We start from the raw sequence: 22,844 nt of genomic DNA, 5'->3' as shown, positions 1-22,844 counted from the left end.
TTTCAGCCCGTGAATGAGGCTGAGGGATGGAAGAACTGTTTCTCCAGGATCGAGGCAAGTGCAGCCAGCAGCTCCAAGCAGTCCTTGGGCTGCTCTGTCCACATCTGCTCCCTGGTTAGTTTCTGAAGCTGTCAGAGCACAAGAAAGCTGTCTAAAGGAAAGTGGGATGCTGGCGTTCAGATGCTTAAAGAAACCACATCTGTAGCAGGGCAGAACCCAAGGGCCATGTCTGGGCCCTTAGCTTTGAGAAGAGAGATCATAGTCGTATGTGGATAAGACAAAGCTCGGGATGCTGGAATCCTTTTGAATTATTACTCTGGCTCTGCCCATAAATGAGCCTCAGATATTTCAACCAATTTATTTTCTCCATTTCTCTATGGATCCATGTATCTATATCCTTCCTACTGTGACCTCAGCCTGCAAATTAGACTGTTTGCCTGGGGAGGGAGAGGGATAGCTCTCACCCAGTACTGATTTGGCACTAATATAAACTAACCCCCACAGTGATAAAGAAAAACCAAGGGGTGCAGCAGAAGGAGTCAGATTTTGGTGGCAGGCAGGCCGTGCATGTGCAAATCCCAGCTCAAATATTAAGTTTAAACCCTCAGCCTCAATTGTCTCATCCAACTTTATGAAGTTGTGGGTGTTGGAGGCTATCACGTAGAGTGAAGGGGCATTTTGTTAAGCGTACACGCGGCAGCGGTCACTACTCTTGTTCATTTGTGCGTGATCACTGTTTCTGCAGAAGCAGGGAAGCGCTGTCACTAGGTGGGGCGCTAGTCTAGTAAGGGTGGCCATTAGGTATAATCGAGGCAAGGCTGGGGAGGAAGGAGGGGTCCAGCTGCTCTGGAGAGAGGGCAGGAGGCAGTGGGCCTGGACAGGTGGGCACCAGGCCCCAGACCCCAGGGTGGTGGGTAGAGGAAGGCTAATGATGAAGGTCCTCGACTGAAGAGGAGCACAACTCAGGCCTAAACACGTCTGCTTGGACAAGACAAAGTACCGGTGGACCAGGGCCAAGGAATGCACTGCTGGGGAGGGGACAGAGGGGACCCATCTCCCTGGTTCCTCCAGCAGAGGGTGAGTAGCTGCTCCCCTCGGAAAGGTTACGTAACCTCACCAAAGTCACTCAGACAGTAAGTGATGGACCCAAGGTTGAAAACTCAATTGTCTTTCCTACTGTGTAGCATGGGGCACTCTGCTCAATGGGATGTGGCAACCTTGGATGGGAAGGCAGTTTGGAATGAACATTGGAGTATGTGTATCTTTTTGAATTATAGTTTTCTCCAGATATATGCCCCAGAGTGGGATTTCTGAATCATACAGTAGTTCTAGTATATTTTCAGCTTTTTAAGGAATTTCTATACTGTTCTCCATAGTGGCTGTACCAATTCACAGTATTACCAATAATGTAGGAGGGTTTCCTTTTCTCTACACCCTCTCCAGCCTTTATTATTAGTAGACTTTTGGATGATAGCCACTCTGACCAGTGTGATGTGATACCTCATTGCAGTTCTGTCATGCATTTCTCTGATAATTAGTGATGCTGACCATCATTTCATGTGCCATCATTTCATGGCAATCTGTCTATCTTCTTTGGAGAACTATTAACGTCTTCTGCCCATTTCTATTTTTTATTTTTATTTATTTGTGTTGCCCATTTCTAAATTGGGTTTTTGGTTTTTTATTTTTATTTTTTTGACATAGAGCTACATTTGTATATTTTGGAGATTAATCCCTTGTCAGTTGCTGCCTTTGCAAATATATTTTCCCTGTTAGTTTTTTATTTTGTTTTTGTTTCCTTTGGTGTGCAGAAGCTTTTAAGTATAATTAAGTTCCCTTTGTTTATTTTTATTTTTCAGTATTCAAAGACATGGATCAAAAAGGATAGTTCTGCAGTTTATGTCAGAGTGCTTTTTTTTTTTCGCTGTGCCATGAGACTTGTGGGATCCTAGTTCCCTGACCGGGGATCGAACTCAGGCCCACAGCAGTGAAAGTGCCAAGTCTTAACCCTGGACTGCCAGAGAATTCCCTCAAAGTGTGTTCGGCCTACGTTTTCCTCTAAAAGTTTCCATTTAGGTCTTTGGTCCATTTTGAGTATACTTTTGTGTATGGTATCAGAGAATGTCCTAATTTCATTCTTTCACTGTAGCTGTCCAGATTTCCCAGCACCACTTATTGAAGAGGGTTTTCTCCACTGTCCATCCTTGCCTCCTTTGTCATAGGTTAAGCGACCAGAGTTGCATGGAGAGAAGAGCCCACTTTATGTTGTTGAGTCCTCCTACCCCAGATCTGATCTTTCCATCTATTCCCCCGGTTTAAGGCTTTTCTCATTCAAGCACGGACAGTAAATGTGCAGACAGACAGAGGGGAGGGGGCGTGCAGCAGCTTCGGGAGAGTGGAGGCCACCAGGACGGGGAGAGAGGTTGGCTGCAGTAGAACAGGGACTGGGCCTCTGTCCAGGATGCTGTAACAACGTCCTTAACACATCTGCATGTTCATGTAGTACATATGAGTGCTTCCTATAGAACTATTGTTCTATATCTCTGAAATATTTTAGTTTAAAAAATATCTAGAAGTTAATCGGTTTTAATAGAAAAGGATTTTATTGCAAATACAGTGACTTCATATTACAGTAGTTTATTCTGATAAACCAAATGACCATACTTTATGTATATCTTGGATATAAAACTATATTTTTTCCCTTTTTTTTTTTTAAACATATCATACACTTTCCAGTGTGATGACATTTCAATGAGGAAAAGATTGCATTCACAATGGATACCATCCTCCCTGAGTCCACAGCCCTAAAATACCAGCACTGTCTAGACTCCCTCGTGGTGGAACAGGCCCTGACAAAAAGGCTTCCTTCCTCTATCCCTTATCGCCAGTTGAAAGTCACAGAAAGTACATTTCTGGAGTGTCTATATCAATCCACCAACGAGAATGCCAGTGACTAAACCCATAGCACTAACAGTGCAATGGTAAAACTATAGAGCCCTGACTTTGCATTTGAATCTCTGTAGCCAAGGTCAGAAGTGCAACATTAAAATTGCTTTATTTTACCATTTACCTTGCTGGGAACCCCATAATCTGTTTTGCTTGTCAGTAGCAAAATTAGGAATGTAACTCTGGAAGTTACCCAAGGACCACTAAAAAAAAAAGTAGTCTTTTCCAACCTATTTCCCCAGCCTCTGGCACACAGACCTTCATTAAATGCTTGTGAGATAAACAGAATCACAATCCTCGTCTATCCAGGGGTGTACAGCCAGTGAGCCACAATAAGTTACAGCGTCACAGTGGTTTACTTTAAAGATGTTCTTTCAAAACGAACTCCAGGAAGAAAAGCAGTCTACACAGCGAGGGATGCTGTAGCAATCTTGCTGAGCAGTTTGCTGAGAGCTCTAACTTTTTCTTCCAAGAATCGGGACTTTTTCTCAGCACCTCGTTGCTTCTCTTCAGTGACTTGAAGCGCTTTTGTCAGGTGAGCATTTTCCACATAGAGCTCCTTGAGCAGCAGATCAGATCGGGTGTTCTTTTCAAACTGGAGAGGGGAGAAAGCCACCACGTCTTTACTTTACTTACTGCACGTCTAACGCAGCCACGCCACGCCACCAGCTCTCCCTTCCTATTCCTCCACACGCGTTCAGACTAGTTTGGGGAACCTTACAAATCAGAGACATGTTGGATGTAATGACAGGTTTTGTTATCCTGGCATGAGAGAGGAAACTGACGAACTATGTGGTAGAGAAAATTTAAGCCAACTTTGTACAAATTGATGTATCACGAAATGAAGACAAGAGGCCTCCAAAAATCAATGAGGAAACTGTCAAGAGTACCCAAATGATGGCCTTATCTCAGTGCGCTCTGCAGGCCCACCATGCCAGCCGGGACGCACCGAGGCACCTTGGGTGCCACCCACACGACACCGACAGGGGCTTCAGTGATGGGGACACAGGATACACTAGTCAAGATGCAAAGACGCAGGGGTCCCGGCTTTGGGCTTTGAAAGTCCGCGCTGAGGCCACTCACTCAAGTAGCTACCAAGCAGCTCTGCGGGCCAGTGCTGCCCGGCCACGGCCCTGCTCCCACAGGCACGTGTTCTAACAGGAGCCAGCAGAGCGCGCAGTGTCAGGTGGCGTGTTAACAGAGAACCCAGGCGGGGGACACAAGGCTGAGCCTGAGGTGCACAGAGACCTGAAAGAAGCATGGAGGACGCGCGGGCGGCTGCCTGACGCAAACCTCCCGGGCAGAGGCCGGCGCATGCGCGGTGGCAGGAACGGCCAGGAGGCCCGTGAGGAAGGCAGGGCCGCCACGCCGGCTGGGCGAGGGGCCGAGGGGAGGGGGCCAGGTCCTGCAGGATCTCGAGGCCACCGGAGAAGCCGCTGTCTACTCTGAGGCAGGCCGCAGCTCCAACGTATCTAAGGAAGACTGCTGCTGCTGAGGGGCTGGCAGAGGAGACGAGGAGCCCAGCTGTCAGGACCAAAAGACGGGGCGCGGGGTGCGCGATGGGAGCTCTGCTCCGCACCGAGGGCCGCGCCGAAGAGCCAGACGGGCCCCTGGGTGGCCGGGCGGCTGGGAGCAGACAGCTCTGAAGGGGCGCCTGTCAAGGCAGCAGAGAACTCGCTGGGAGCACCGGGCTCCGGAAGGCGGTGCTGAGGAGACCGGAGAGGGGGCGGCAGAAGCGGGGCTGGGCGAGCTGAGCGCACAGCCATTTCTCTGGGACCTTCTGGTCTTACGGGGACACAGCCCAAGTCACAACTGAGAGGAGGGGAGAGGGGCTGGGGGTCAGAGCGGAAGGGCCCCCCAGACAGGGAGGGGGGAAAGGCGGCAGTAGGGACAGTCAACCCCTACCCGCCCCCTCCCCCAGCATGTAGGAGCCTCAAGATTTACTTGGGGTTGAGGTTTTACCAAGAGTGACTGGGGGTAGGGGGTCACCAGGAGTCTGATGATTGGGAAGGAAAGTGAGGACCCAGGGACGGAAAAGGTTGGAGGGCGGTGGTGCCGGCAGGGCAGGGGCTACACAGGTGGGAGTGGGGGTCTGGAGCAGGCAGCCTGCGTGGAGTGACTCGAACTGGGGACGCGGCTCAGGGCGCTCCAGGTAAACCACATTCGGTCACTGTGGAACTAAGCATTTCCACAGATGCTCACATTTCACTTCCTGGAGCAGCAAGCAGACCTCATAGGACAGCAAGGCCTCTCTCTCCCCTCTCCCTGCCCTCCTCTCCCCTTCTCAGCACTTCCGCAGGACACAGGGTTCTCTGGGGTCCTGTCTCCCTCATTAGCTACCGGGACGCCCAAAGGAGGCGTCCATCACTCACCTGTTCCTTCAGCTCACCCACTTTCTCTTGGAGGAGCACTTCCATGTTCTTCAGAATCATTTCCACCTCCTCCACCCGCTCTTCTGTTGCTTTCAGCTGCTTTTCATGTGCTTCCTGAATAAGAGGAGGTTAGAGATCAACACCAGAGAAGGCAATGGCACCCCACTCCAGTACTCTTGCCTGGAGAATCCCAGGGACGGGGGAGCCTGGTGGGCTGTCGTCTATGGGGTCGCACAGAGTTGGATACGACTGAAGTGACTTAGCAGCAGAGCAGTGGCAGAGATCAACACGGTACATTGGCTGAAAATGGTGGAAAAGGACCAAGATGGGGGCCGCAAACTGACGCCTCAGGGACAGAAAGATCTGGACGGGATCGCTGGACAGGTGGCAGCTGCCAACAAGAAGCATTAGAACAAATGATGCTGGGTTAATAAATTGCCTCGTTCGTAAAAAAATAAAATAAAATAAAAAGAATCATCTCAGGCTTATTTACTTTAGAATGGAAATCAGCTGAAGTGTACAAAATCTGAGTATCTGGCTAACCTTTCATCTATAGGGAGGGATGGTTAGAAATGTCTCACAAGCCACCAAGCTGCACTTCTCACTGTCGTGTGAACAGATAAGAGACTCTTTGTCCTAGGATTTTAATCCTAAATGACTCAAAGTTGAGTTTCCCCAATCATGGTAGTCTTTCTAGGGGATCTCTGACTAAATTTCCTTTGTCAATAATCTGTCCTAGCTTAAATGTCTCTCCAGCACAACGTGTTTGCATAATGCTATAAGGCTGTTCTTCGTTAAAATTTGTGTTTTACAAATGTCAGATTCTACCCACCTTTCCAATCTTGCACAAATTGCTTCCTCAGGAAGGCACCTAGCTCTCTGCCGCTCCTCACCCTCCCACTGACCCATGAACTTTGAGGACCCAAATGTGCTTCCCCAGGCTCGCACTTTGAGGTGCTCACTCACTGATGCCTGAGAGACTGCTCTGAGGTGGGAACCACTGCCACCAGAGGTTGAAAGAAATGGAAGCACAGAGAGTTGAATCACTCACTCAGTTAAACCACTCGGCTCAGGTGGTGGAGCCAGGATCCAGTTCCCCACAGTGCACGCGCTGAGCCACTGTTCTGCTGCCCTTTTAAGGCAGCAGCTCTGTTTCTGCATGTGAGCCTGGCACACAGCAGGGCTCCCCAAGTCCATGCTGTCACTGTGCTGATCTCTTGTCCAACCAGCACCCCACACCCCTTGCTGCTTTGAAACATGCCAAGCACAGCCCACCCCAGGACCTTTGCACCTGCCTACACTCCTGAAAAGCTATCCCTGCCCATCCCTCTCTTGTGGCCTTTCTATCACCACCTTTCAGACCTGGAAGCAGGTCACGTGTGTGGCTGGCTACAGACACACACAGCCCAGAAAACAGGCTGGGGGACTCAGGGTCGGCCGCTCAATGCCCACCAGCTCCCAGCGGAAGCCGGGTCCCGTGGCTTCCATAAACATCCCACATGGTGGGAGGGCTGTCAGGCCATCCTCGCCTTGGCACCAGAAAGCCTACTCGCCCTCCCCATCACCCCCAGCTGGCCCCCGAGCCTGGTCCCCACTCACCTGGGCCTCCTCCTGGAGCCGCCGTGCCCCCCACCGCTCCCCTTCCAGCAGCCGCTGCAGCTCGGCCACGCGGACTGCAGGCACGAGCTGTGCCATCTCCTCCCGCAGCTGCTGTACCCGCTGGGTGTGCTGCGACTGGGCCAGCTGCAGCCTCTGGGTGGCTCCATACAGCTGCCGGGGAAAAGGCACAGCAGTTGTGCGGTGACTGCCCAGAGCTAAAGGGTCACCACCAGACACAGAAAACTGCATTTCTACCTGGTAGGCACCCCACAAGGGAAGGGTGTGTCCAGCAGAGCCCACAATTTCTAAAGAGTCTATTTATCTGATGCCCACACTCCATTTCCTGGTAGTTCAGACGGTAAAGAATCCGCCTGCAATGCAGGAGACACGGGATACGTGGATTTGGTCCCTGTGTTGGGAAGATCCCCTGGAGAACGGCATGGCAACCCACTCGAATATTCTTGCCTGGAGCATACCAGGGACAAAGGGCTTGGCAAGATAAAGTCCATGGGGTTGCAAAGAATCGGATGGGACTGAGCGACTAACACAGAGTCCATTCAGGGGTGCTTCTGCACCCTGAGAGCCTGGAAGGCCTGCCTGTAGCCCTCCCTGTGACCTCGTACCGGATCCTGGGAGGATCAAGTTATTCTGTCCTGTTTATCCCCTGGGTTCTTTGCTGGGTTTAATTCCTTCAATAATGGGACTCACACCAGCAGCATAGAGCAGCCTCCCTCTAAATGTAGAGCTCATGCTCCTGAGACGGGCTGTGGCCAGGGCCCCGGAGGTGGTTGCACAGCATCTGGAGAGGTGTGGATGTGGACGGACTCGGCCACCTGCTTCCTGGGCACAGAACCCACGGGATCGCTGGCACCAGGCTGCCCAGAGCCTGGCCACTTTCCCTGAATGGAGCGCCTGGGAGGCCATCTAAACACCATTTACACCACGGGCTCCGGCGGCCTCGTCTGGAGCACACAGACCTGCTCTCTGAGACCCCGTGGACGGGAGAGGCGGCGGCTCCACCAGGGGCCCTGCTGAGGGCAGGCAGGGGAGGAGGGCACTGGCCATCCTGGCCGGGCAGGGGTGAAACTGTGAGCCACAGCCCTACTCCCTCACTGGCCTGTGTCACCGTGTCTGAGGGGCCACCCTGGGCAGTTTCCCCAGACAGACCCCCAGAAGCACACCACACACACAGGTCCAGCGGAGCAGCTGCCACGCTCCTGGGATGAAGAGAGGGGAGGAAAGTTCTCACACACCCTCCACCAGACGTAGCCGCCTCCCTGTGGCTTTAGAGCTTCGGATGATCACTATGCAGTCACTCCTGCCCAGGTCTGAGTCCCACACACCTGCCTGGGTGCCTTGTTGCCTCCTGCAGCCGATGCTCTGCTTAGCCCTGAAGCCTGACCACAGGCCTCACCGTCCACTCTCCTAGACCAGGCAGTATTCAGCACGGCCCAGCTGAGTGCCCCTGAGGCCCTCCTTGTAAAACAAGGTGTGGGTGGAGAGTGGGCCCGCTCCGGAGAGCCCTGCTCGACCACCACGTGAGAAGGCAGGATGTCCCCAGAAGAGAAGTGGGGCCCCTGCAGCCAGGAAGCCAGGGCCTCCGTGTTCTGGGTGCTGGGGTGGGGCAGTGAGCCCCTCAGACGATGGCGGACCTCTCCACCCTGAATCCAGGCTGGCCCAGCCAAATGTGGGGCAGTGATGCTAAGGAAACCCCTGGCGCAGTGCTCAGCAGCCTGGATGCTTGTCTGCCCTTCCTGGGTGCTTGGTTGCCACGCAACAAGGACCCGATGCCACAGAGGCCAGTGCAGGTGCCCCTGCCCACAGCACACTTTCATCCAGGCATGTTTTGGGGGGTCCTCATCTAACTCACCAATGGTGACACCAGCTGCCTCACGGTAGCTGCTCCTGCCTGTGACAGTGGCTGAGTGCTGGGCATCCCCCAACTCCAGCGGCATGGAAGCCTCCGGCAGCCCAGTCCTGCTGCCCATGGGTGGATCTGTCTTCTCCACCTCAAAGGCTCAAACCAGTCCAGCAATTTCTCAAGGTTCCTTTTGCACTACAAACAGGGAAGGGAGCCCCCAGTACACAGAGACACCTTGGAGAAAGTGCCTGCTGACAGTGGGGGGCTGGGCCCACAGGGGTCTGCCAGCCCCTCCTAAGACCCTGGACAGGGAGGGGTCCCACATGCAGACAGACCCTTCTGCAACCTGGGCCATCTGAGAAGTGACCTCTCACACCAGGTGTCCACAGCTAAGTCCAGGGGTCAGACCAGGGGCCAGGTGGGGAACCTGGTGCCAGGCTGAGCAGAGACACGAGGCTTAGACCCTCTCTCACAGCCCCTTCCCCCTGCAGACCCCGGCTCTCCAAGCGCACCCCATGTCTGAGTCCACCAGGGCCTGAGGCCCTCAGGGCACCTCACACCATCAGCTCCCTCCTCTCCTCCTGCTCGAGCTCCTCGGAAGAACCAGCCCTGCGTCCCAGCACCTCACTCTGGCAGGCACCCACCACCCCTCCTGGGCCCACTCTGCTCACATCTGTGTGTCCCAGCCTGTGAGCTCCCTGCCTCCCCGCTGCTGCATCTCTGAGCCTGGCAGGCATCAGACAAGTGCAGGGCATTGGCAGCACTGCCACACACATGAACAGGCGTGTGACACCCGGGCTCCACCAGGGCAAGCAGCTGGTCCCCTCGGGGGCTGCTCCGCCCGCGGCCTGGACCTCGGAGGCCACCTTCCGTGTTCCCTGGCTCCTCCACCTGCAGAGGGCACACCCAGAGGTGCTGCTATGCCTGCCTGCCATCGTGAGGGAACAGGCACAGCCCTTCACACGGTTCACTCGCATTCCACCTGACCCTGGACGGGGCCTGACTGAATCCTCGGCCTGGAGGGCGCCTCCCTAGCTGTGTGGCCTCAGCCAGCCCCGTGAAGCCCTTGGCCGGACTAGTCCCGTGCAGGCTGTCAGAGGCGAGGCTGACTCCCCTCAGCCTGGGACCACCATGCACACTCACCTGGTTCCGACTCTCTTCAAGGGCCTCTCTCAGCTGTGACTGTGCCAGTCTCAGGCTCTGACGGTCCCGAGTCACGCGGTCAAGTTCAAGTTCAAGTTTTTGGATTTGGTTACCCTGTTGTTAAATATCGGTTTCACAAGTATAAGAAGAACACTAGCAACATGATACGTACTTAATGCAGAAACTTCAGAAAAGCAAGAATTACAAAATTTAAGTCAGCAGTGACCACAGCACACCCGACATGCTGTATCTCCTGGCCCTTCCTCCACACACACACATGCTGCCACCACGACATCGTGGGCCATGCTTTCTCTTTTATAACGTCCAGAGCATTAGACACTATTCAAAAATGTGGTTTTTAATGGCGGCACCATAATTTACTGACTTAGTCAATACGGTTGATGATTCAAAGCTGATTCCAATTCTGTTGTGCTATTATAAACACCAGAGCAATGAAAATATGTTCATCTAAGTCCATACACAATGTTCAGTAAAGTTCCCACAGCAGAATCATGAAGTTAGAGCACACCAACGTTCTTGACCACTCTTGATGTATGTTTTGCCTAATGACCTCTGGAGAGGTCACCCCAATTTAGGCTCCTATCATCAGGATTTAATTCCTTTCTGCTACTTTCTCTAGAGGTACCAGGCTTTGCAAAAGCGGCTAGAAGTTCACACATTTGTCAGGGCTTGCTTGTGAAGCCCCTTGCTTTATTACCTGCAGGCACGTCAGGGCTGTCCCTGGTCTGTTTTAGGCCGGGCTGCCTGCCCCTCCCTGCCCTGCCCGCCATTCACCTGCAGCTCCTCCCGGAGCTCGGCCTCCTCCAGTCTGTGTGTCAGCAGCTGGACGGTGACGGGACTCTTCTCGCTTTGGGTCTGGTGGGTAGAGGCCTCCTCTCCAAGCTGCAGGACCCTGTGGTTGAGCTGGGACAGTTCATCCCTACACTTCTGACTCTGGAACAAACAGGGAGAAAACACAGGTAGGAAAGTTATTTTTTTAAGCCAGCAGCATCCCAGGGGTCCTCAACCAGGGACACTCTTCTCCCCAGGGGATGCTTGGCAATCTTTGGAGACCATTTTGGTCATCACAGCTGGGGGTGGGGTTGCTATTAGCAACTAGTGGGTGAAGCACTCGCTCAGTGTCCCCAGAGTGACGGGCTCTCAGGCCACCAGGTGGAGGATGAACTGTGATCAATCCCCCAAGAAATAAATGCTGGGCACCAGGAGCACTCACATCCCATCAACATCCCATCACTGTTTCTGGAGAACTGCTTCTCCCACAGTTATTTCTGACATTATCTTATACAAGTTGAAGGAAAAAAAAAACCCAGAACCCTAGCTAAACCTGAGGCACATGATTCTCTTTAAAAATCTGATCACTGTCATTAAACACAGCACACTGATGAAATGACCCACTTTGCAGACAGTGGATGCTGAACGCTGGCGGTGCGGCCTGGGAAAAATGGCAGCCAGCAGGCGACACAAGGAAGCTCGTTACCGCCAACCGTGTGTCACACGCCTTCACACAAACCATGTTTTGCACCTCTGCTTTTCCCTAGCAATTGCTCCGGAGGCTGAGGGTCTGAAGCCCTCTGTGCCTCGGAGCAGGGTTCATGCACAGCTAGGCGGATGCATCACTGTCGCCCCAGGGTGGCTGTTCCCACCGTATCAGCCAGGCTCGGGGAGGCAGGCAGCGGTGGGAAGAGGCAGATGGGAACTGCGGGTGTCTCCAGGGTACAGCAGGAGTCTGGGAAACCAGAGGTGACAAATGCACTCCCAGAGTGAGTGGGCGCTCAGCAAGGACACAAGGTCGGCAGGTGAAAACCTACTACGCTTCTATGTCCTGACAGTGAACGTGCAGAGACCCACGAGAAAAACAAAACGCCATTTCCACTCTGGCCTGGAAAGAGCTTGGAAGTCGGCACTCCCACCCTCCCAGCAAGAACAAAGAAAAAGCTGAGTAACTGAAAGTCAACAACTCTTCTCAGGCCCATCAGAGAACTGAAGTCACAGGGCAAACCAATGCTCTGAAAACCAGCAAGAAAGACAGGCGAAGAGCGTCACAGCTCACCAGGAGCCAGAGGCTGGAGGCCTGAACAAGGTGGCTGCTGTGGGTAGAACCGGGTCCACAAAGTCACCAGTCTGGGGACAAGGCTGCTGGCAGGTAATTCAGGTTAAATGTGCTCGCAAGGTGGGGTCCTAATCCAATGGGACAGTGACTTTATAAGAAGACACAGTGAGAGGGGCTCCCCACAAGCCTGGAAGAGCCTCACGGGAACCAGGCCGGCCCCGCCTTGACCGTGGCCTTGAGAACCTTGGGACAATAAACCCTGTAGTTGAAGCTGCCTGCTTGTGGCGTCTGTATGAGCCTGAGTAGACTAGGACCGCGCCTGTTTTGAAGTACACAGAGCGTTCTGCTCTCTGCCCTCGAGGGAAACCTCCTTCTTTACCAGGCCTGAACCAGCGAGGGGATAGCCAAGTGGAGCCCCCGCCAGCTGTTCTGACCCAGTGTCACTCACTCCTGGACGGGCTAAAGTAAGAGTGACAACACCAAGTGTGGACAGGGATGTGGGGCAACTGGACCTGGCAGACGCCGCTGGCGGGAACATTAACTCTTAGTAGCTGCTCTGGAAAACAGCTGGGCAATTTCATATAAAACTAGACATGTAGCTGCCGTACAGATGAGTAATTGTCTCCTGGGCATCTATCCCGTGAAATGAAGACCATCCACACAAAGACCTGCCTAGGAACGTTCATTGCAGCTCCTGTGACGGCCCAAAACTGGAATCAGCCCAGCCATCCTTTAAAAGGTGAGCATTAAGACAAGCTGGTTCCAAATTGGGAAAGGAGTACGTCAAGGCTGTATATTGTCACCCTGCTTGTTTAACTTACATGCAGAGTACATCATGCAAAATGCCAGGCTGGATGAAGCACAAGCTGGAATCAAGATTGCCGGGAGAAACATCAATAACCTCAGATACGCTGATGACACCACCCTTATGGCAGAAGGCAAAGAGGAACTGAAGAGCCTCTTGATGAAAGTGAAAGAGAATGAAACAGTTGGCTTAAAACTCAACATTCAAAAAACTAAGATCATGGCATCCGGTCCCATCAGTTCATGGCAAATAGATGGGAAAACAATGGAAACAGTCACAGACTTTATTTTCTTGGGCTCCAAAATAACTGCAGATGGTAACTGTAGCCACGAAATTAAAAGGCGCCTGCTCCTTGGAAGAAAAGCTATGACCAACCAAGATAGCATGTTAAAAAACTGACAAAGGTCCATCTAGTCAAAGCTATGGTTTTTCTAGTAGTCATGTATGGATGTGAGAGTTGGACCATAAACAAAGTTAAGTGCCGAAGAATTGATGCTTTTGAACTGTGGTGTTGGAAAAGACTCTTGAGGGTCCCTTGGACTGCAAGGTGCAGACACCAACGAGTCCATCCTAAAGGAAATCAGTCCTGAATATTCATTGGAAGGGCTGATGCTGAAGCTGAAACTCCAATACTTTGGCCACCTGATGTGAAGAACTGACTCATTGGAAAAGACCCTGATGCTGGGAAAGAATGAAGGCAGGAGCAGAAGGGGACGACAGAGGATGAGATGGGGGGAAGGCATCACCGACGCGATGGACATGAGTCTGAGCAAGCTCCAGGAGTTGGTGATGGACAGGGGAGCCTGGCACGCCGCAGTCCATAGGGTCGCAGAGTCGGACACGACTGAGAGACTGAACTGAACTGAAGACGAGCTGTGGGACATTAACGCCTTGGAATGCCATCCAGTGGCAGGAAGAAACTACTGTGGACACGCAGCAGGGAGCCGTGGTATGTGGAGAGGCAGTCCCAGAGAGCTCATTTGGGATGGCTCCTTGTGTGTCACTGGAGAAATGGTACAAGTTTGGCTGTCCTCTGTCACTTTCATCAGGAGGCTCTTCAGTTCCTCTTTGTTTTCTGCTGTAAGGGTGCTGTTGGGGCTGAGATAGGTGGGCAGAAAGACAGATGGCGGATGTCGCTGTGAATGAACAATATGAAGGACCTAGTGGCGCTGCAGCTGGGTTGTGGAGACATGAACCTGCACAGGGAATAAAACCGTGTAGACCTGACACCACACGAGAGCATAAGCAAAGCTGCGGGAGCACGTGGACTTTCTGGGTGGTCCCGTGGTTAAGAACCTGCCTTCCGAGGCAGGACACTCGGGTTCCATCCCTGGTTGGGGAACTAAGATGCCACGTGCCGTGGGGCAACGAAGCCCCTCCCCCAAGAAAAAGAACACCACCACCCCCCACCCCGCAAAAAAAAAACTGGGGAAGTAAGACCTACGGATGCATCAATGTCAAGAGCTTGACTGTGATGTTCATTAAGGGCTGACTTGCGCCCCCTCACACCCCAATTCAATGTTGAAGCCCAAACCTCCAATCCTGTACAGAGGGAGTGTAGTTGGAGACGGGGTCTTGAAAGAGGTGATTAAGGTAAAACGAGGTCGTATGAATGCAGTATGATGGTGCCCCAATAAGAGATGACAACACAGACGCATCTGAAGGAGGACCATGTGAAGACACAGGCAGGACAGTTGTGTACAAACCAGAGAGAGGCCTCAGAAGAAACCAGCCCCGCCCTGACCTGAACTTCTAACTCCGAGCACTGTGAGGAAATAAACTTGGTTGTGTAAGCCCCTCAGTCTGCGGTGCTTTGCTATGGCAGCCCTAGCATACTAACACAGACACTATACTAAAATTTAATAAAACGTGGTCCCTGGGGAAACTGGACAGAGTGTATTCCACTGTAATATATGTCTTACAACCACATGTGAGCCTGCAATTCTCAGTAATAATTTCAATTTAAAAAAAAAATAAAAAAGAATGACACATCCAAGCTGTGTGAAGTGAAGTGAAAGAAGCTCAGTCGTGTCCAACTCTTTGCAACCCCTTGGAATTCTCTAGGCCAGCATACCGGAGTAGGTAGCCTTTCCCTTCTCCAGGGGATCTTCCCTACCCAGGGACCAAACCCAGGTCTCCCACACTACAGGTGGATTCTTTAGCAGCTGAGTCACAAGGGAAGCCCTCCTAGCTGTGTGCTTGGGTACGAAAGCCAGTAAGAGAGACCAAGTGCAGAAAACACTTATTCGTGGCTCAAAGGGAGACCAGTGTGGTGGTCAGCGCTAAACAGCGTGAGAAGGGCATTCACGTGCAGGCTAAAGGGGACTGACCAAACAGTAAGTCCATCCACTGAGGATGATGGAGACCAGGCTTTTCACTGCTAGAGGAATAAGTTATAAATACAGAGAGAGAAAGCTAGAACCATCCCTGTGATATTGGAATTTCAGAGTTTGAATTTATGATTTCTAGTAGAGAGGTGTACAAATAAATATACCTGAAACCACATGCATGTGAGCATCATAAATATACACTCCCTAGTTCCATGCACTAACTGTATTTGGACATAGTGATGATCCTGGAGCTGTGAGCACCCCCAGTACCCAAATCTTGGTCTCCACGTACCATTCTGAGCTAAAAGTCACCAAGGATTCCTTGGAGAAGTGGCTGCTTCCAGGGTTGGGGCAAGGGAAGTACCAGATGAACCTGGAATATCATGGGACACTAGAAAGTAAGGAAGTACTCAAATAATGACCAGGACCTGTCTGGAGGGCCCAGAACTCACCAGGAGGGGGCTCTTATTAGCCAAATCTGGGACAATTGAGCATGAAAATAAATACTGATGGTAACATATTATAACCCATTAAATAAACAGGGAGAACAACTGGGTGAGAGTTTGATGAAGAACAGGACATTCACATCATCTCAAAGGATTTTCCTATAAAATGTTCCGTAATTACCAAGGGGAAAGTAACTTTGTGAAGAAGCCTGGCCAACAGCACCTGACCAAGAATCTAAGGACGTCACTAAAGCTTGTGTCCCCGGACAGGATAGAATGAGAAGGGGATGTTCCCACATAATCGGAATCCAATTATAAGGAAGTTTTAGACACACCAAAACAACTGCTTATAACCTTCAAAAGCACCAGGTCCTAAGAACAAGGAAAGGCAGACAAGCCACACGAGGTCCCGGCTGTGGCTGACGAGGCTACACCCCGTCATATCCACAGTGATTCCCCAACTTGGAGTGGGAGGGGCTGATGGGCCAGCAACTCTTGTAACTTCCATAAAAATGTTCTGTGTTTCCTTTCTGCAAGTTTGAGATTATTTCAAAACAATGGAAAAGGGAGGGGGGCATCCGTTTCACACCAGGGGTCAATACTTAACCTGTGTGCGGAGCTCTTCCATCTCAGAGCAGACCTTTTCCTTGTCTCTCTTTAAAACCTCAATTTCCTTCCTGTTGAAGAAGCAAAGTTAACAGTGTCACTGATGAGTCATTGCTCACCGTGGTCACCATGGTGCTGGTTTGTACACCTGTTCTCGATACCCTACAGCCACTGGTCTGTCACTGTCCTGCACTGTTACTGCTGCTGGTCCAATTGGATCCCAGCCTGGGAGCCAGAGGAACCCTGCCAGCACTGTAAGAACAAACCCTCCACGACATTCCTCAGTTGCACAGCACATGTTAATCTCTCTCCAGCACGTGGGAGTGCTCTTCACACCCAGAAGCATAACGATCAACACAGCCTTACATTTGCTGACATCTGCTGTCAAAAGGGCCCCAGCACCAAACTTAGGGAAAATGGTTCTTGGAGGGAAGAAACCTTTCAGATTTCAGAATTGCTGTAATGTAACAGTGATCGCTGGGTGACCATCCACTCTGGATTCCACACTTTAATCGTCAGGCACTTTTTATCAAATCAACACCACATTCTCAGCAGTTTACAGCTGAGCTCATTTGAATTTTATTAAAAAAAAAAAAAAAGCCAAACCCTTCTTAGATGAGGCTCTGATAGTGAAAGCTGAAATCTACCAACAAGTATCCCTCTACAATACACACAGCTCCTGCCTCAGTGCTCAGGCCCCTGCCCTAGACCCCTGACTCTGACACACTGAAATCAACAGACCAGGAATGAACCGTGGACAACAGCAGGGCTGAAATCATCATCAGGACAAGAAGAAACAGATTCTCCTGGCCCAGGAAGGTTGTAAGAGGCCCTCCTGCCCCTACAGGGATGCAGGATGCCTCCTCTGACCCTTGAGCACGCTATGGAGTATTCTGTAGGACGCCTGAGCCCTCCCGTGCGCATCAAGGCTGGTCGGAGGGCAGCACAGTTCTCTGCTGACTGTTCCTGGAATGTGGGTTATCTGTGAACACGTCCCACTTTCTACAGTAATGCCCTCTGAGCTTCTTCTGTGATGAGCAAACCGTGTCTGGGATGGGTGGCTGGGGTGGGACCCATGAGCTGGCCCTTACCTCTGTGCAGCCTCCGTCCTTTCTGAAGCTTCAAGCTCTTGTTGGATCCTCCCCAGCTCATTTTTCAAGAGCGTGTTTTCTTCAGAAAGCTTTTCCAACTCGATTCTGGATAACAAATTTTAAAAAGAAAGAAGAGTGGGAATTCCAGGAGCTGGTCACCCAACAGAGTCTGGTCTTGCAATGACCCACAGCCCCACTTTCCTTCCCTGGATGGGGACACAGGGCACCAGTCCCTCCCTGTATCCAGTGTTAACCTGCTCTGGCTTGCATCTCCCAAGAGATAAGCTACAGAAAAACAAAGCTTTCTTAGCTCCTAAAAGAGCCAGTGACTAGTGTGTTCGGCACCTTGGTTCACTGTGTTTACAGCTGGCCCGTTCCTGCATCTCCTTACCTTCACTGAAATGTCACCGTGCTCACAGCTGGCACCAATGCAAGATGCTGGGTGAGAGTCCTCACAGAGTTGTTGCAAGGAAATCCCCCCAGGGACCCCGAGCACAAAGCTGAGGAACATGAGGACTCAGGAAGCTGAATCCTATGGGGAGCGCCCCCTGTCCTACACCCTGAGGTCAGCACTGGAGGAAACTGGAAAGATGCCCGCGGCAGCAGACGGAGGGTGATCCGATGCAACGTGGAACCTTCAGGAGGGGAAAGCAAGTACTGACAGAGGCTGCCCAGGCCAAGTCTGCCTGGAGCCCTTGGCTTCCAATGCTCTTAGTCTCCCTGGAGGGTAACTCCAGTGATGTGCAACAGATGAGCAACTGACCAATAAAGAGCACGGGGAGGCAGCTTGAAACCCACACCTGCCGCCCAGAAAATCTATCCTTCATATGTGCTGGTGTCACTGACACTTATTCCCCTAAACATTAGGTCTCTACCTGGCATTAGCTTCTGGTTTTTTCAATCTAAAAGTACTCAAGCACATGACCTCATATGTTTAATATATTATTCTTATAATATCAAGCATAAGTATCTCCATAAGCATAAGTATGATTTCAATTTTCTCATGAGGAACTAAACAGAAAAATTAAGACACAGAAGTCAATGGAAGTTTACAAGAAATGAAGGGTTTCAATGAGGAGAGTGATCTCCAATGAGATCTGTATTTTGAACTGTTATTCAGGCTCCTGGATGGTAAACAAAACTGATTCGAGACAGGTTTGTGTGTGTATGTGGGTGGCAGTGGTGGGTGGGGTTCTGTTTCCAGTTTCCTGGACCTCGAATAAGATGGTGGCTGCCTTATCCTAGTCCTCCACATTCACCAGATAACCAGAGCCGTGCATAGCTGATCATTTAAGGTGCGGTGTCCTCACAGAAGGTTATAGAAGCCTCCATGGGCCTTAAACAAAAACCCGAATGCTGAAATCAGAGCTGTGAGCAAGCAGCACAAAGATGGGGTTGCCCTGAGCGTCACCCTGAGGCCAACACCTACATCGGTGTGGAGAAACCACACCAGGGGTGCGTGTGCTGGGCTGGTTCCCTGGAGTAGCTTAAGCGGTCTCAGATTAAGAGGCTCCCAAGTCTTCTTGGAAAAAGCAAAACACATCCTTTCTGCAGGGAGAACCCTCTACTACAGCTCTCAAGAGTCCCAGAGATAAACATCGTGTGAACATGAGCTCACAATCAAAGGTCACCACAACGTATGTGGGAAAGGACCACTGATGAGAGTCAGAAGAAGCCAAAACAACAGAATTAGATCCCAGATATTGGAATTATCAGACACAAACTTGGGATAAATATTATTAAATGTTTACTTAAATAAAAGATGGAAATAAAAAGTGGACAAGCAAGCAAGAAGCTATCAGAAACGATCAGGCAGGACCAAATAGAATGTTAGAAAATGAAAAAAAAAATCAATGTCAAAAGAAAAGCTCACTGGTAGATTAGATATAGCTGAAGAACGAATCACTGACCTGGAACACAGAGATATGAATAAGTACCCAGAACATGCCATGTACAGAAAAGAAGCTGCAAGAAATGAAAGAGAGGTTAAGAAAAGCAGGAAAAGTGAAAAGATCTAATATCATACATCCAACTGAAAAGGCCACGGAGGGGAGAGGCAATATTTTACAAAGAATATCTGAAAGATTTTCATAGGACACAAATCTATATACTCAGCAGGCATAATATTTCTAAGTATGGTAAGTAAAAAGAAAACGGCACCTCTGCCCTATGACTCAACAATTCCATTCTTAGGAACACCAGCACCGAGAACAAAAAATGGGGTTCCCCAGAGCCCCCCCCAAGGGGTTACCACTATCCCGACTTGGAATAGTGACCCTGGGGACGTGTTCTGGGTGTGGTGACACAGATGTGTCCAATTCATCAATTCTTCCAACTGTATACACGTGTGTATTTTTGTGTGTGTGCATATAACACTTCAATAAAAAGTTAAAATGAAAGAAATACACACCTAAACACACCAAAGAAAAACCACAAAAGATGGAGAAGCTAACAGCAACCAGATGACACAACTCAGATCACCTCCTGTGGAGACAGAATAACAGCCTCTAAAAGACATCTGCATCCAGAAACTGCAAATGTGCTATTTCATAGCAAAGGGGAATCAATGCAACAAACAGAATTAAAGCTGCTAATTCACTGCCCTTAGATGGAAAGAGTGTCCTAGACTGTCCACTAGGGCCCTTCTCTGTGGAAGAGCAGGCAGAAGACTGGGAGTCAGGATGGAGCACGAGGAGGACCAACTAGTCACTGCTGGCATCAGAGGAGGAAGGTGTGGATCAAGAATGGGAGGCCATGGAGAAATATACCATGTTCATGGATTGGAAGAATCAATATAGTGAAAATGAGTATACTACCCAAAGCAAATTACAGATTCAATGCAATCCCTATCAAGCTTCCAACAGTATTCTTCACAGAGCTAGAACAAATAATTTCACAATTTGTATGGAAATACAAAAAACCTCGAATAGCCAAAGCGATCTTGAGAAAGAAGAATGGAACTGGAGGAATCAAACTACCTGACTTCAGGCTCTACTACAAAGCCACAGTCATCAAGACAGTATGGTACTGGCACAAAGACAGAAATATAGATCAATGGAACAAAATAGAAAGCCCAGAGATAAATCCACGCACATACGGACACCTTATCTTTGACAAAGGAGGCAAGAATATACAATGGATTAAAGACAATCTCTTTAACAAGTGGTGCTGGGAAATCTGGTCAACCACTTGTAAAAGAATGAAACTAGAACACTTTCTAACACCATACACAAAAATAAACTCAAAATGGATTAAAGATCTAAACGTAAGACCAGAAACTATAAAACTCCTAGAGGACAACAGAGGCAAAACACTCTCGGACATACATCACAGCAGGATCCTCTATGACCCACCTCCCAGAATATTGGAAATAAAAGCAAAAATAAACAAATGGGACCTAATTAACCTTAAAAGCTTCTGCACATCAAAGGAAACTATTAGCAAGGTGAAAAGACAGCCTTCAGAATGGGAGAAAATAATAGCAAATGAAGCAACTGACAAACAACTAATCTCAAAAATATACAAGCAACTCCTACAGCTCAACTCCAGAAAAATAAAAGACCCAATCAAAAAATGGGCCAAAGAACTAAACAGACATTTCTCCAAAGAAGACATACAGATGGCTAACAAACACATGAAAAGATGCTCAACATCACTCATTATCAGAGAAATGCAAATCAAAACCACTATGAGGTACCATTTCACACCAGTCAGAATGGCTGCGATCCAAAAGTCTACAAATAATAAATGCTGGAGAGGGTGTGGAGAAAAGGGAACCCTCTTACACTGTTGGTGGGAATGCAAACTAGTACAGCCACTAAGGAGAACAGTATGGAGATTCCTTAAAAAACTGGAAATAGAACTGCCTTATGATCCAGCAATCCCACTGCTGGGCATACACACTGAGGAAACCAGAAGGGAAAGAGACACGTGTACCCCAATGTTCATTGCAGCACTGTTTATAATAGCCAGGACATGGAAGCAACCTAGATGTCCATCAGCAGATGAATGGATAAGAAAGCTGTGGTACATATACACAATGGAGTATTACTCAGCCATTAAAAAGAATACATTTGAATCAGTTCTAATGAGGTAGATGAAACTGGAGCCTATTATACACAGTGAAGTAAGCCAGAAGAAAAAACACCAATACAGTATACTAATGCATATATATGGAATTTAGAAAGATGGTAACAATAACCCGGTGTACGAGATAGCAAAAGAGACACTGATGTATAGAACAGTCTTATGGACTCTGTGGGAGAGGGAGAGGGTGGGAAGATTTGGGAGAATGACACTGAAACATGTAAAATATCATGTAAGAAACGAGCTGCCAGTCCAGGTTCGATGCATGATACTGGATGCTTGGGGCTGGTGCACTGGGACGACCCAGAGGGATGGTATGGGGAGGGAGGTGGGAGGAGGGTTCAGAATGGGGAACACATGTATACCTGTGGCGGATTCATTTTGATATTTGGCAAAACTAATACAATTATGTAAAGTTTAAAAAAAAAAAAAAAGAATGGGAGGCCTGCAGGTTTCCTCCCGAGCTTCCAGAAAGGAAGGCAGCTGCCAACACCAAGACTCCTGCCCAGTCGTAGGCACTTCTGACTTCCAGGCTCGAGCACCGTGAAATCCTAAGTGATGATGCTTTAAGCCTCTGACTTCCTGGTAACTCATCACTGCAGCAATGGAAAATGGACGCTCACACAGAGCAGCCTGCCCAGGTCAGAGGGCAGAGGGCAGAGGGCAACCTTCAACTGCACATCAAGGTTTGTGCTTCTAGGAAGACCAGCCTTCAGAAATGGGAGAGAAGCTGAGACATTTTCAGATTAAAAAAAAACTGAGGGAATGTACTCCAAAGACAGTTTCACAGAAGACCACACATCAGAGTAAAGAAGATGGCCCCATAAGGAAGGCATCTAACCTGGCATCCAAGCTGAGGACCATTCAGTACAACGCCCGGTCTGGAGATTTGAAAAACGGCCATGTCCAAATGCCTTGAAACAATCTACCAAGACAGACCCAGGAGGAAACATAAGACCTGAACAGACCTGTAACAAGGGTTACAGATGCTGAAGAATGGAGCCTTGTTTTGTCCGCCCACCCACCTGGGGCCGAAAGCTGCAAACACCTGTCTCACTCCCGGCTGCTCCCTCAGCTGTGACAGCAGGTGGCAGGTGCCCGGGAAACCCTGTCCAATGATCCAGACACCACTGAGACTGGAACTGTGATGTTATCTGTGGGGCCAACAAGCCAAGGCATGCAGCGAGTCAGGAGAAGCGGGGAGAGGCCCAGCACAGCCCCTGGGCCCGGGGGCTGGGTGGAGGACGAGGACAGCACCGGCTCCTGTGCCTGTCCAGAGGAAGTGCCCGAGACAGAGAGCAGAGAGGGCGTGTGGCCGCTGGGCTGCTCCTGCACGAAAGGCCCTGGAGTGTGCCAGGGGCCTGATGTGGACTCGCAGGTCCACTGGGCCAGAGACCAGCCTCCGATCGCAGCCGCAATTGCAACAGTGGGTCCACACGTTCACCTGAGGCTCTGCCACTTGTGAGGCCCAGCACCACCTCTGCTTCA

The 22,844-nt window shown here is 50.2% G+C and overlaps 1 protein-coding gene across 4 annotated transcripts; it reads right to left on the bottom strand.

Annotated features, from left to right (window-relative positions):
• Positions 1-2,580: 2,580 nt before the first annotated feature.
• LOC147361225 (ninein-like protein) lies at positions 2,581-21,732 on the bottom strand. 4 transcript variants are annotated; one of them, XM_086334965.1, is made up of 8 exons: positions 17,662-21,732; positions 17,271-17,375; positions 16,181-16,250; positions 10,717-10,875; positions 9,922-10,035; positions 6,918-7,088; positions 5,319-5,432; positions 2,581-3,541 (listed from the first exon to the last, which is right to left on the bottom strand). In XM_086334965.1, exons 3-8 carry the CDS (start codon positions 16,199-16,201, stop codon positions 3,350-3,352), a joined length of 771 nt encoding a protein of 256 aa, XP_086191091.1. In that variant the 5' UTR covers positions 16,202-16,250; positions 17,271-17,375; positions 17,662-21,732; the 3' UTR covers positions 2,581-3,349. The 4 variants fall into 4 exon arrangements, with proteins under 4 accessions (XP_086191091.1, XP_086191092.1, XP_086191094.1 ...); XM_086334968.1 differs by lacking the exon at positions 17,662-21,732 and having other exon boundaries at positions 2,591-3,541; positions 17,271-17,377; XM_086334966.1 differs by lacking the exons at positions 6,918-7,088; positions 17,662-21,732 and having other exon boundaries at positions 17,271-17,393.
• Between the last annotated feature and the right edge of the window lie 1,112 nt (positions 21,733-22,844).

Source organism: Bos grunniens, chromosome 13 (genome assembly GCF_055505025.1).
Source record: "Bos grunniens cultivar Pamir isolate PY7600 chromosome 13, Bosgru_T2T1.0, whole genome shotgun sequence".
In the NCBI taxonomy this organism is placed as follows: Eukaryota; Metazoa; Chordata; class Mammalia; order Artiodactyla; family Bovidae; genus Bos; species Bos grunniens.
This window is presented reverse-complemented; position numbering and strand designations above follow the sequence as displayed.